General features: G+C 47.3%; 1 protein-coding gene across 1 annotated transcript in view; it reads left to right on the top strand.

Moving 5' to 3' along the window:
* Window positions 1-575: 575 nt before the first annotated feature.
* SNTB1 (syntrophin beta 1) overlaps window positions 576-14320 on the top strand; it is a 117020-nt gene continuing 103275 nt past the window's right edge. Inside the window, exon 1 of the mRNA XM_059836165.1 lies at window positions 576-1098. Coding sequence (XP_059692148.1) covers window positions 576-1098 — 523 coding nt within the window. The remainder of the gene's footprint in view (window positions 1099-14320) is intronic.

The following is a 14320-nucleotide window of genomic DNA, read 5'->3' on the forward strand; positions in this document are numbered from 1 at the left end:
AAGTATCCATGGCAATCACTTAACACCTTCATCCTACAAAGCGTTGAAACAACTTGATTCTACTTTCACGCAGTTGAAATGAACCAGCTTTGCGCCACCTATTAGTTTTAATCCACTTTATAAAAAAGTCTCCGGGAAAACCAGGAAGTTGCATTTTGGTTAACGTTTCTCTGCAGCTGACCTCCTTCGCCTCCCTGCTACCCCCGCAGCCCAGACGGCAGCTGCCGGGGCTGACACCGCCGCTCCCGGCGGGTCCCTTCCGCGCTAAATGCCATCACACCCTCGGCTCGAAGAGAGCCAGGGCTCAGGAGGACGTGTCCCCGCCATGCGTCCGCGGAGGGAAGGGACACCCCCGGCCACACAGACACGCGCGCGCACGCTCGCGCGCGCGGCAGCAGCGGGCGGCGCCGCCAGGTGCGCCCGCCCCGGCGCGGCCCCGGGGGGGCGGCCGCGGCTCCTCGCCCCACCCCGCCGCGCCGGGAGCTCGCCGCCCCCCGGCTGAAGTCCGGTGCCGCCGCGCCGTGCCGCGCCGTGCCGGGGGTGCCGTCACTCGGCGCTTCCAGCATGCTCCTAAGATGGCGGTAGCGGCGGCGGGCGGCGGCGGGGGCGGCCGGGCGCAGCGCAGCGGCTGGCTGGAAGTTTTGGTGCGGGAGCGCTGGCACAAAGTGCTGGCCAACTTGGGCGGCGAGGCGCTGGTGCTGAGCGGCGAGGAGCGCCCCGACGGCGCGGCCCACAACGGCCTGGGCGGCGATGGGGCGGCGTGCCGCGGAGCCGAGGGCGGCGGGGGGGCGGCGGCGGTGCGCACCGCCTTCACCGACCCCCCCGAGCAGGTGCCCGAGGCCGTCTCCAACAAGAAGCGGTGCGTGAAGGTGCTGAAGCAGGAGCTGGGCGGGCTGGGCATCAGCATCAAGGGGGGCAAGGAGAACAAGATGCCCATCCTCATCAGCAAGATCTTCAAGGGGCTGGCGGCCGACCAGACCCAGGCTCTCTACGTGGGCGATGCCATCCTGGCCGTCAACGGCACCGACCTGCGGGATGCCACCCACGACGAGGCGGTGCAGGCGCTCAAGCGGGCCGGCAAGGAGGTGCTGCTGGAAGGTAGGGGCCGGGGGATAGGGCGGGGGACTGGGGACAGCCCGGCCGCCAGCACGCCCCGGGGCGGGAGGCTTTGGGGCAGGGCGGCTCGGCTGCCACAGAGCCGGCGGAGCCGAGCCGCGGGTTGAAGAGCTCCGTGTGTTTCGTCCCGCTCCTCCGGGCGTCTTTCCAGCGGGGAGCGTTTATTCCCCACCCCCCCGAGCCGCGCCGGGACCCCCGACGGCATGCATTAAGAACCTAGCGCCTCGGTAAGGGACCCAGGGGGTTGCTGGGGAGCTGGGCTTGAACTTTCTTCCGTCCCCCTGTCAGCCGCCGCAGCCCCGCAGCCCCCTCCGTGCGCGGCCGCCGGAGCCCCGCCGCCCCGTCTCGTCTCGGCGGCCTGTCGGCTCCCAGGCTGAGGGCTCACGGTGGGAGCCTGTCCGACCCCCGCCGGGGCGAGGGATCGTCAGGATCTGCCGCTGGAGATTTTCGCGGCTTTTCAGCCCAAGAAGGGTGGAGGGGGGGGCTGGGTGCCGGGAGAGGAGGGGTTAAGGGAGTAAAGGAGCCCCCCCGGCCGGTAAGGAGAGGGCTTGGGGGACTTTTCCCGAGCCGTCTCGAAAAGCCCGAAACCTCCCTCTCTCCAGTTCCTCCTGGCCCCTTCCACTGCCGCACTCTCCACTAGGGATGAGGAGGGCAAAGAGACTGGAATGAAGCTGGCGGTGCCTCACCGACACGTTAACCATCCCGGCAAAGCAGTGGCTTTCGTTTCCTTTCTCAAGGGTCACTGAAACAGTTTTGTAAGAAGTAGCCTTAGAAATCGAGCCCAGAGTAAGGAACGGATGTTGGTGTGCGTGGAGGAGGCGTGGAGGGAGGGTGTCCCGCCGGAGCGGGTCGGATACTGGGGAGGGTGCAAGCAGAAGCAGAGCCAGGTTCCCCAGGACAGAGAGTTCATGAGGAGCAAGGCATTCACAGGCATTTAATCCTTGTCTTCTCACAAGGACTCATGTACTTGCTCCACCTGAGAGAATGAACAGCTGCAGAAATGCCCTTGGCACGTGTTTGATAAAGTGATTACATATTTGCCCAGAAGTTCATTTAACTGCAGGTCAGTGGCATTTGAATTATGCTGCTGCCCTGCCTTCCCCTGTGCCATCGCCTTCCTCTGAGCCACAGACGCTCCCACCTCGCTGTGCTTGTAGCCCTTTCGGTACCGCACATTTTTTCCTGTGTGTCTTTTTGGTGCTTATTCTGAGGAGTGAAGGAGGTGCTGCTGCAGGTTAGGAGGTGTAGCTGAGGATCAGCCGTGAACAACCAACTACAGCATGAAGTTATGGAAAAAGTTTGAAGGGGAGGAAAGGCGAGAAAATGTCATCTGCAGTAGCGTATGCTGAGAAACTATTTGTGTTGTCCACATCACAGTGAAAACTGCGAAGGAGTTAGTGCCCCATGAGGACTTAAGAAGCTGAGGGCAGTTGCGGCTCCCCTCCCTGCCTGCCCCACGCTGCTCACGCGACCCAAGTGCGACCTGTCATCCGTCATGGCAACTGAACTGCTTACAAAGATACCTGTGAAATCTTAATAAGAACTTCTCTTTGAAGTTTCAACAGCCTCTTCTGAACTGAGGCTGTTGCATTAGATGTCACTGGTTTGTTTAGCTCAGTTTAGGGGCTTCCTGGGGTGCAGGCCAGGCAACGCCTGACCTTTGGTGTGATCTAATGAGTAATGTATATAGTGCTTGCAACTGTCTCCCTCCCTCTGTAGTGCCTGCAGTAACAGCACCTGAACATGCTGCTGCTGTCTGAGTCTTAGAAAAACCTCAGTTTTCTTCCCGGTAGGAGTGAAGATGAAACCGTTTTCAGCGTGGACTCTGCTCCTTCTCTCCACTCCTTTCATTGCCGCAGCTATTTTCATCTCTTTCTTTGCTCCATGAAGACCAATGTGCCTCAGTGGTTGTTTCTGCGATTGAATTTGTGATTTGTAAATCAAGAGCATATTTCAGTAGTCATCCCTACGTAGAGTTAAAATATTCTGACACTGAACTTGGTATTTTGCCCTGCCTCTCGCTTGCTATTCCAGCGGAGTAACCAAAATGAGAGCTGGCCGCAGCATTGCCTGGGGAGGCGCTACTCCTTCAGTAGGGAACTTCTCTACATGAATGGATTGTGTAAACAGGCAGTTTAAAACAATTCTCTGTGATTCGGTTTCCCACTTTGAAGCTCTTTCTTCAGTTGCACAGTCTAAAATGGTCTTTTTATTACTAAAGGAAGGAAAATCCAAAAGTTTTTTTTCCCTTTGAAGTATAGGAGGGAGAGTCTTGATTTTCCTCTCCTTCCAGACAATAGGAATTTGCCGTTTCCTGACTTCTTAGAGAGTTATGTACTGCGAAAAGCAGCCTGCGCTGGGGCAGGGCAAGACCCCTGCGCAGCTCCTCTCTAGGATCTTTCTCCAATTAACAGAGCAATGCCAGCGTATGTTTCCAGGGTCAAAATGTAACATTTACATTTTCAGGGCGATTCTGAGACCTGCTTGTGACTTCCAGACCAGGAAAGCTGAATTTGCAAGGGCATGGCGAGGTGTGAAGCACAGGGGTATATTTCACGGTGCAACAGGGCTCTGGGTATTGCCCCCAATGCGTTGTGCGTTCCTGGAAAGGGTCTTATGGTTGAGTATTTCCTAGAGGTTATCAGCAGTGAAGATGTCGTCAGTATGACTCAATACCCAACATCAGAGTGCTGGAGCCTGTCTGTTGTATAGCGTCCTTCCTAAAATTGCTTGCTCAGTGAGATGAGGCATTTACCAGCTCAGCACTAAACTGTAGTCTCTCCTGCATTCCTGTGCAGGGAGGAAGGGAGCGGAAAATCCCTCCCCAGCCCTCTGCACCGTGTGTGGGCAGCAGGGCTGGCACTGGGGTGGGTGGCGGGAGGAGGAAGGTCTTTGAAGGGCCGAAGGGATGGGGCAGTGCTTTGTTTTGACACTTGCCCTTTTTGCTGCATTGATCATCGTCTCTGAGCTGGTAGAAATGGAAATAATTTGCTAAACGGTTAAGGGTGGCATAGCTGCAGTAGCTGTGCTGGTGTGGGGTGGCACAGCTGTAAAGCCCAGTGGGATAAGTCCTACTCTAAGTTTAATCGGTGTCCCGGGTTGTTCTGTCCTCTCATTTTCCACCCTGAAGGACATCGATCTGTCATGGTCCGGCTACTAAGCTAAAGTTGTATAAATCGGTTCCTTCGTACAGATCTGCTCTGTGGGGTTGGCCAGGGTGCCTCAAAGCAGGTAGGATTTGATAAATGGAAGGGAAATAAGGCAACAGGAGACACTGCCATAGGAAGAGCTGTAAGGCAGAAGGTTCAAGAGGAGAGGGAGGTGATGGTGAGGAAGGACTCGAGCCCTAAGAAATCCTGCTCTCACCTCGTCTGCAGGGATGGACCTCTTCTGCCTGCAGGGTTTAATTTCCTGTGAGCTTTTCGTCACAGCTTGGGCATGGGTGCCCGGGAGCGAAGCAGGCAGTGAGCAGGGCCAGGGGAAGCGCTAGTGTTGGGCTTGTCAGCCCTGGATGGCTTCTCAGGTGTTCAATACATCAGGACGGAGCTTCTCGCCAGCGTTCGGGAGTGCAAAGAATCTCCCTACGTGAGAGACGAGACAGCCTCCTCGTGCAGTGCATATTTGAAGGCGTGGAAGGCAGCTAAAATTATCATGACAGCTATTGTTTGTACATATAATTTCCCTGCAGTTCTGTTAAATTGGGTCTTCTTAAATTTGGAAAATCAAGCAGCCCCTCTTGTGCTGTGTGAAGCACGTTATATTCAAGTGACTCTGAAGACACAAAAGGTGCTTGTTTTTATTGAAGCATCCCAGATGAGAGCAGTCCCTTGGCATGCTCTGTAACCGAGCTGGTTGTGTTTTACTCGTGTTCTCTATATCTTCAGTGAAAAAATGAAAAATTGAAGTAGCCTGCGCTAATGTCAGACAGGACCCCTCTGCATGATGCTGTGGATATGCAGAAAAAACCCCACACAGTAGTGTGTTTTTGCTAGCTGGCTGCAGGATATTTTTTTTGATTGCATCACTTCCTAACTTGTTAAAAGTAGGCAGACGAGCTTCTGATGATGATGGTGGAAGGTATGCAGCAGGAAAAGGAGCATCTTCTTAATGTTCCTAGAGTTTTTTATTGGTTTTGAGTGATTGCCAGTTAAGCTAACACAGTTGCAAGGTAAGGGTTACAGCTCGCTTGAGAAGTGGTTCTCTCAGCCTTTCTGGGTTTGCAGACATTTCCCAGAGACGCAGCCCCCTGCATAGTGAATTTTAGCATATGGACAGTAGACCATAGTCATCTTCTGTAGCCCTCTTGGGAGTAATCCACAGCTTTAAAGCAATGTAAGAGTAAGCATGGTGCCATCTGTACTATGGTAACGTATTATTTTCCAAGCAATATTTCTGTAAGAATGGTAAGAATTGTCTCCTTGCTACCCTTTTTAAATTTTCTTTGGGTGAAGTAAAGCAATTCTGCCTGTGTGAATTATGTTGAAATACTGCAAAATAGGCACGCGCTAATTGTTGGTTGTATTTTTCTATCTTGTCTATGTTTTCCTGTTTCTCTCAGTAAAGTAGTGACAACAGGAGATTTCTGGGGGTTAATGAAATACAATATTTATCCAAGAAAGTGTGTCTCTTGCAAGTATAGGGGAAAAATGAGGCACAAGGCACTTAAGTGCCTACGTGACATAACTACTTACTACAGTCAGGGCTGTAAATCTCAGTGATCGCAAATTGTATGCATAGTTATTCTTTACACTTCCAGAAAACGTATGGAGAAAACACTTTACCTTTTTTTTTGGTGCCAGCAAATATGCAGTTAGGGAAATGCTTTGTACTTAGAGGCTATACCGCATTTCATAGCCTGTGTAGCTGTCCTTGCACACATCAGTTTGAAAGTGAAATTGAAAGGGAAGGGAGCAGGTAATCTTATTCTCAAGAATACCAGGTCTAAGCAGTCCCTGAGAATCTCCGTTTTGATTGTTTCAGCTGCCTGCGGCTGATGGTGAAGCTTGAGTGGGGACACTTGTTGTGTCTGTCATTGATTAGATTAGATTACAGGCTAATTTAGCAGTCCAGACAGTCTGTATCACCTTTCACAGATAGGAATCAGTACATCCTCTCTGCAGTAAATCTGGTACAAGTCCTCTTTCTCAATTACTGTAAAGAAAATAAGGCAGTTGTGGGCAACACGTTCCTGGATTTATTTGCACCAAGTGCAGGGTTCCCCCTCAACCCACCCACCTTGGAAATGATTCTTCTATAGGACTTAGTATCAGCTCCTTAAGGGTGCTTAGAAGATTAAACATGTCTAGGGATCTGGGATTCAATTCCACATACAAAGTCTACATGTTAAGTGTCATTAGAAAAAAACCCACATTTTTAAAAATCCCAGCAGTAATTCTGTTGTGGAAAATTAAATTGAAAACTTGGTATAACTCTTTGAAGAATCTTTAAACCATTAGACAGAGTGAAACTGAAAGCTGGAGGCTTTTGCTATAGTTAGTGAAACAGTGTTTGTATCTTAATTTTGCCGTGGCAGGTGCCTTTTCACTGAAGGCCAGTCCCACCCTCCCAGGAAGGCATTTTCACATGGATGATTGTGAACGGCAGTGGCCTCTTCCTCTTCTGGGTTTGGGTTGGAAACGCCCACTGCACGTCTGTCCTGAGGGAGCTGGTGAGGAGTCTCCATAATTGAAATCAGAGTTTGGATTTGGGACAGCCCAATACAGGTGCTAATCACAACAGTTAGATATTTTCAGGTATAGGTTGGGAAGGATTTTTAATTTTTTTTACTTGCTTAATCTCACTGTTTTCATAACACGTAGTGTGGAGCTTCTCCTGGTAGTAATTTATCTGTAAATTTGACTTCAAGTATAGCATCCGTTCATGTGCATTCAGAGTTCATAAGTGTTGGAGAGTTTACCTAATCTATTTGTAATCTGTTTCAGTGGTCACTTACTTCCAGGCTTTAAGAACACATTATTTCCATTCCATTTTTCTCATTTAGATTTCTGATCATAGGATTATTTTGTACTTTATTCTGCAAGATTATGTTGCCATGGCTACTTGTTAGAATTGGTACAGCTACTTCAGTAGAAGGGAAATTGGAGGAAACAGTAGTTCAAGAGAGCAATAGCATACGTAAATGAACAAAATAGGATGGGAACAAAGCTGTCTCAGTACTGCACAGGATACTCTGGCTTTCCAAGTCTGAAAAAATTCTTCAAGCATCTCAGGAAAATAGTTGGTGAAGAAGGGGTGGTAGCGGTGAGTTTCTAGAACATGCAGAAAGTCTTTTAACTACATATCATACAGGGTTTGCAAGTAGCCTGTATAACACAATTTTTCTGGCCTTGATGTGGTGGGTGGAGGCGAGTGAGATTCATCTCTCTTACCCCCTTCCGACCCCCTGTTGGTCTCACTACAGCAGCCGTAGCTGGTGTGAAGTGAGCTTCGCTTGGCTCAGCTATGTCACCTCTCCAATCCTTAGACTATGTCAAGCAGAGAGAAATACTGCTGTCAGCATAAGCTGTGTCTGTGCTAAGGGTCTTTGCCAGGACACCTGTACTTAGAGCCATCAGGGAGAGCATCGTACTGTTGTGGCAGATTGGGAAAGAGCTAGGGCTCTGAATAGTAGGCACAAATAGTCTGTTTTGGCAGGGGCACAAAGCTCGTAGAGATGGGAAGGAACATCAGGGTAGTGGCAGTGTTCGATACATGCCTTGAGGAGTGTCACTGCAAGGAGAGAGTTAGAAGATGTTTGAGGTGAGGCATGGCTGATTTGGGCTACAGAAATTTGTGAGAAACTACTACGTAGAAGTGAGAATGTGCTGAATGCTACTTGTTGCTCATGCTACGTGTTGGAAGGTGGGTTAGGAGCCTCCTTCATGCTCTTAAATAGATGACTGTCAGCTGCTATTTTGCAGGACCAAGAAAGCTGCTCTATGAGTCTTGGTCTCCGTGCTTTAAAAGATGGCTAATGGACCTGCTTTCTGTGCCTTGCACTGCTGGAAGAGAGGATTCATTGAAATTATGGCATCCAGAATCTTGCAGAGTCTTAGAGTCCAGCAACACTGAGTAATGAACTAGGACACAAAAGTTTTTTACCTAACTGCTTGCAGGAGAAGTTGGGAAAAGACAAAATTGGTTTGTCCACTATCCACTTAACTATCAAAACATACTTTTCTCCAGAACATAAATTAACAAACTTGCTTACAGAAAGTTTAGTCAGCTGTGAATAGCCCTTCAGATTGCTTCACCGCTAGATACTGCCTTGCTGTTGGGTTAGGTTTGTTCCTTCGCGTAAATTAAATTAAGGGTCATAATTTCTGTATGACATTTTGGCAGACTTGAATTTCCGACTGCTGCTACTGTACATTCTGCTATGGTCTGGCTTTGATTTTGTCTGTCTAGAACTTGAACTACTGAACTGGTTATGGCTTTCACTGCGCACTAAGGGCACGATGCAGTAGATCACTGCCAAAGTAGCACATCTGTATTGGAGCAATTGGGTAAAATGGAGTTTTTAATTGCAAGGAAATGAGCCACAACAGTAGATGTGGAGAAACCGTCTCTGATTAGAAATGATTAACATACAGCACACTCCTTCTAAAAATGTTGCGCAGCTTTTTGCTGACCTGTTGGAAGTCATGCTTGTTGGCACAGCTCTAAAAGTCATGGAAAATAAGGCTGTGGCTGTGTTTATTCCTCACTGCTCAGGGATGTTTCCGTCTAAAGATGACATGTATTCGAGCAGTGAGTCTGCTTCAGGCAGCACGCAGATGAGTAACTTGTGCGTGTCTGTGTGAACAGCTTCTGTTCACTTTAATGGCATGCTAAAAATAGTAAATTCCTGGTATGGTGTAAGTATTTGAGAAACAGGATCCTTTTTCCCTCTATCTGAAAGTTAGAGACATAGCATAACAGAAAAATAAAATTACAAACCTTTTTTTTTTTTAAAAAAAGGACAGCATCAGAATATAAATTCTCTTCTGGCAAAGGAGGCACAACTTAACTGATTTGCTCCAACAGATAACATGACCTTATGGGGCTATTTATCAGCCTCATGTGCCCTTTCAGGGAAGTAGGGCCATTAGTTAAGCTTTATGTTCCATTTGCCATAGGCACATTCTGCTGGTGCAATACCTATTTTGGCTTTTGACATAATCAAGTAGTTATGAGAGAGTATTGAAAGCTATACCATGGAAGTAATGTATCTCCACTCTTGTCTGACTTATTTCAATCATAGCTGTTTCTGGGATGATTTACTAACTAACACGTGGGTTCTAACTGCTATTGGCTCTGATTCTGCAAGGGGAGCAAGAGGCAGCTGTGTGACAGTGAAGATGCTGGAGAGGTTTAGTGTGATCCAGCCTGTAGCTTATGAGGCTGCTTTAAGTTAATAGTTTTAACTCGGACAGTGGGAGTTTATCTGTTTATCCTGGAGTTTGGGCTTTAGTCACTGCAAAACAGCCTGGAAGGACAGAGCCGGTAGTGGGGCTGGCGGGACAGCAGTGGCAGATGTGATTTCCCTCATAGCAGGCAGCTTCCCGTTGTTCTTAGACTTGCCGGGCAGGAGCCAGCAGGATCCTTCTCTTGCTGACGTGAAGCCAAGGGAGGGATTTAATTATTGGATGTTCAGGATGTTTTCCAGGAATGAGGTGAGCAGGATTTGCCTTCAGTACTTGCTGCCTGAATTCTTTGTGGGGTCTTTTTTGGTTGATTTTGGAGGTTTTTTTTGTTTTGTGGGATTTTTGTTGTTATTGTTGTTTTTTGTTGGGGATGCTATGGACAGAAAAAAAGGCTTCCAAATTACGACTGTGTCTGCCCCTTTTGATTTATTTGCCCTGTCTCATGCAGTGGCAGACTCCCCTGGTACACAGCCTCCATCTGCGATGTGTGGCTGGGATGGAGGGGTGTCTTCAGAGAACCAGCAGGATTCTTGTAGGATTACCTACCATATCAATACGTACCTAGGCACTGAGACACACACCGTAAGATGTATTTATATACGTACTTCTGTAATGAACAGCCCCATCAACAGGCATTCCTTGTTTGGGGCTTGACCTTCAAATGTGCTTGAGGCCAGCACGGGTGTACTAACTTCAGGCTGCTGGGGCTTTGCCAGGTCTGGAGAGGCCGAGCTGATGCCTGTGTTACCCGTCGGGTCTCTCCACTGCGAGGGCAGTGTGGTGGGCTGTCCTGGCTCAACACTGCATGGAGAGGCTTTACGTATTGCACCCCTCTTCCGGAGCAGGGGATGTAGCTGGTTGTGAGCTCTGTCGAATAAAGTCAAGAAGATATGCTTACTGTAAGAGAAGGGGAGCCAGCTTCAAGCTGGAATGACTTGGATGATGAAAGAAGGCTCTTTGTGAAGATGTCCAGGTGGTATTACTGTGCTTTGCCTAAACTAAACACATCTGGATTTTAGATGCTCAGGTAAATGGCCAGTCAAAGTGTTAACAGAGCTCAAATACTTCAAACAGCCGAGGAAGTCCTGAGCATGCTGGTGGGGAGAGACACAAGCAACACTTAAACCTGCCAGCAAACCTCAAGGTGCTACAGATGCCACAACTAATCTGCTTGAAGCTGCTGTTGCTCTCACGGCTTTTGCTGCCCTCTTCTTTGCAGGGGTAGCAGTTGGGTTGCAGGCTGATGCCGGGATGTTTGTAGACACGGCTCTTGTCTAGCCCTGGGGAGGAAATCTGTATTCCTGCCTTAAAAAAGGTAAAAAAAGCTCATTCAGTTGTCTTCATGTTTGTGGAATGCTGGAGGAGTGTCTGGCCAAAAGGGCAATAAAAGAAACCATCATTTTAATTCAGGAAGAATGCAAGTGAAAGAAACTAGTTTTAAGAAGTTCCCAGTCCATTCAGTGAACGGCTGTCTGTATAAATAAGCCAGACCTATGTGATGTACGAGGGCAGGTCATAAAGAAACCATTGAAGTAACAAACTAGTGGAATTTCCACTTGACACATTAAAATCAACCCTGAAAGGCTCTATTAAGGAAAGCCATAAATTGAAGCTCTAAAAGGTGGCATGTAAAATATCCCTGAAACTAAAAATGATCCTCTGTCAGTTTTATGTTTTCCTTTCACTGTGTTATATCTACTTTAATAAACATGTGGGATAGACTATCAAAAGAGCAGCACTTCGTCTGTGAAGCCTTGATGAAATAAATAGTGACTCTGGGCATATTATAAATTTCACCCAATAAAAATAAACTTAAATTGATTCTGTGCTTTGCCTGTGTAAGGACTGCTATGCTAAGACCATTTGGCGTTGATCTTGTTTTATATATATATTGAACTTTTCTGCTAGGCATACCTTGAAATGTTAGCATTTAATGCCTTGAGTTTTCATTCAAGTATTGCCAGAGCTTGCTTTCTATGTGCATAAATAGTATTAAGACCTTAGAAAGGTTTCAAGGTTCACTCTTGTAACAAAATATTGAGGAACAAGTACCTTTTGGTTTTTGAGGGAGGAAAGGGAAGGTTGACTTGAAAACACACAAGTTTCTATGGGAGTCTTTATGATGTTTTAATTTGAAAAGGCATTTTATATTTTGAAAGAAAGCTATTTGCTTTCAAAAGGCTGATTTGAACTTGCATTTTAAAACTTTTCTAAGTAGAATTTTCTATGTGGAATAGCAGAGAATAACCCATTGTACCTTCTCCTTGTGGAAAATCTTTGCAATCGTGTCACATTTATCAACAGGAAATTTTCATGGCCAGAAAGTTTTGACCAACTCAATGCAGTACTTTTTTCCCATCTTGTTAAAATATGTAGTTCATTTCTGTAAGTGCAGGTATTTGTTCTGTTCTTTGGAAACTTTAGACATGCTGTTCCCCTTAATCACTTTGTTCTGTTACTTTTCTATCAATATGCACATTGTACGAAGTGGATAAGGATGTGTATTTGGTACGAGCCGAGACAGATATGCTTCCAGTGGAGAAGTCACAAGTGATACATTGCATGAATTCCTGTAAGGCATTTACGTTTGATCTTTTCAGCTAGTCATAGTTCTGGGGGTACGCTTCTTTCTTTCTGTGAAACTCACAGTAGAAGCCCTGAATAGAGAGGGAAATGAGGAAGAAACTTCTCGAGTCTCTAAAACTTGCCTAAAAGAGCTCTTCTAGGTGTGATTTTAGTATCTCAACGCAGCTGTAAATTAGTTTGGCCCACTACCCTTTTAGCTTTTGCTCTGTTAAAGACTTTGTGTACAACTGTATGTATATGAAGGAATCAAGAAATGTTCATGAAACCATAAAGGGTGGGAAATTATTTCTATGGGGGAATATGAGATGCATTATTTTGTTTCTTTATTTTCCTGTTACTTTCTTTCTGTTCACTATTGCGTTGGCTGATGTTGGTTTAGGAATGCCTTTAAATGTATCTGTTTAATTCCAGAGCTGACCTAGTCCTGGTGTGGGCACAGCTATAAATGTCTATCAGCAGTATTACATGGGCACAAGGTACAAGTGGGTACACACATATAGTGTATGCCATGAGCTTGCACGCGTGTTGTACATGCATTTGCTTGTACCTAAGGCAGAGTTTGTTTGTTGTCAGTGCTATGTAGATTAAGTTAATTGTTCTGTGAAAATGGAAATAAATAGGGTCTTGATTATACCTGCACTGAAGGAGTCTCTGGGTTGATTCATTTGCTGGAGTGCTTCACAGGAGGCCACACCTGCAATTTGGTTTTTTTTCAGGGTCTGTGTTCTCCACCTGGACCCCACCGTCCAGGTCCGACTGTCTGCAGCCAAGCCGCCAGTGGTGAGCAGGAGATGGCCAGGCTGGTGGGGATGAATTACCATCTGCTAGAGAGTCCTGAGAAAGGAGAGTGAATGTGGAGCAGAAGGTGGGAGAGCGAAAGCCACCTCCTGTTCAAGTTGGCATGAATTTTCCCATTGATTTCAGTGGGATTAGGATATTTTTTAGCAGGCAATATTGACGTAAATCACTGATGGGAAAAAAAGCTGCTGATGCAGCTTTATCCTGTCTCTAACACCTACTGCATTAATTTTCCTTTAAAATAATATGGACAGATCTTTGGTCCGTACTGGTTGTTGATTCAGTTTGCTGGCTTCCTGCGTGGCTAAAAAGACCTGCTTGCAAGCTTTTCAGTTGAGGCTCTGTGTTAACATGCTGCTTTACTGTGCTTAGCAAACCTGACCCCATACTCCCCCTCTGCAACCCTTTCGGCTTGGCCGCCCTCCCTTCTGGCTCCCCCAAAGCCCATGAGCGAAAGCATTGTAAAATAGACGTGGCAGCAGTTCAGTCTCTGAATTCAGTCATTTTGTGCAATAATAATTAATTAAAAAATCGTTATTTCTTAATCTACTGCTCAGTGCTAATCACAAAGGTTGAATAATTCAGTGCAGTCGGATCTGTGCCTGAGCTTTGGGTCCTTGTCTCAAATTGGAAAAGCATCAGAATGTTACTTCTGCAGACCTCCAAGGTTTCTCTTAGATTCCAGGGTGACTGATACTGTATCAACAGCTTTCCAAAGGATGTTTCAGGTTTTCTTTCTTGTTCAGATCTGAAAGCTCCCACCTCTGCAACAGTGGAGACACGCTAAAAATAATGTTTAACTGGGAGCAGGGAGCAGGAAGCAGTCATTGTTTTTGGAGACAACAAAAATGTAGTTTCAGGTGAAGACTGGTTTGTAGAGTTATGTTTTTCCCCAAAAAGCTGCACCCAGCAGAAATTTGACCTCCTTCCTGTTGAACGGGAGGTTTGTAAGTGCCCCCCCGCCCTCTCTGTAGCACTGTCAATGCGTAGCTGGTTCTCCAGGAGACATTAGTTTGCTGCTGACTTGGTGCCATTGCAGTGTATAATGCCAGACTGTGACAGTCATCAGAGATACTCTGGGTGTGCAGAGTACACCAAGCTCAAAGCTTTTGTGCGTCTTCCCCCTGACCTGAACACAACGCTCTTCTCCCCCCTGATTTTTTGGCTGTCATTCGCCTCCTTTCTGGCTCCCAACTGCATCGTTTAGGATGCGAGGCAACATCAGGAGAAGTTTGATCTTTATCAGCCTGATTATGCAGGAAGACCTGCAGTTGTAGCTGAACAAGTAATTGCATAATCAAAACGTTAGCTTGCTGACTTTATCCCGGCTGGCTGCGTTGTGTATCTGAACGCTGGCAGATCCCTGCTGGGGATGCACGCTGTGTCCGGGCAGGCTCCATCAGCTGCTGACGGCC

The sequence above is a fragment of the Gavia stellata genome, chromosome 3 (assembly GCF_030936135.1).
Source record: "Gavia stellata isolate bGavSte3 chromosome 3, bGavSte3.hap2, whole genome shotgun sequence".
Lineage (NCBI taxonomy): Eukaryota > Metazoa > Chordata > Aves > Gaviiformes > Gaviidae > Gavia > Gavia stellata.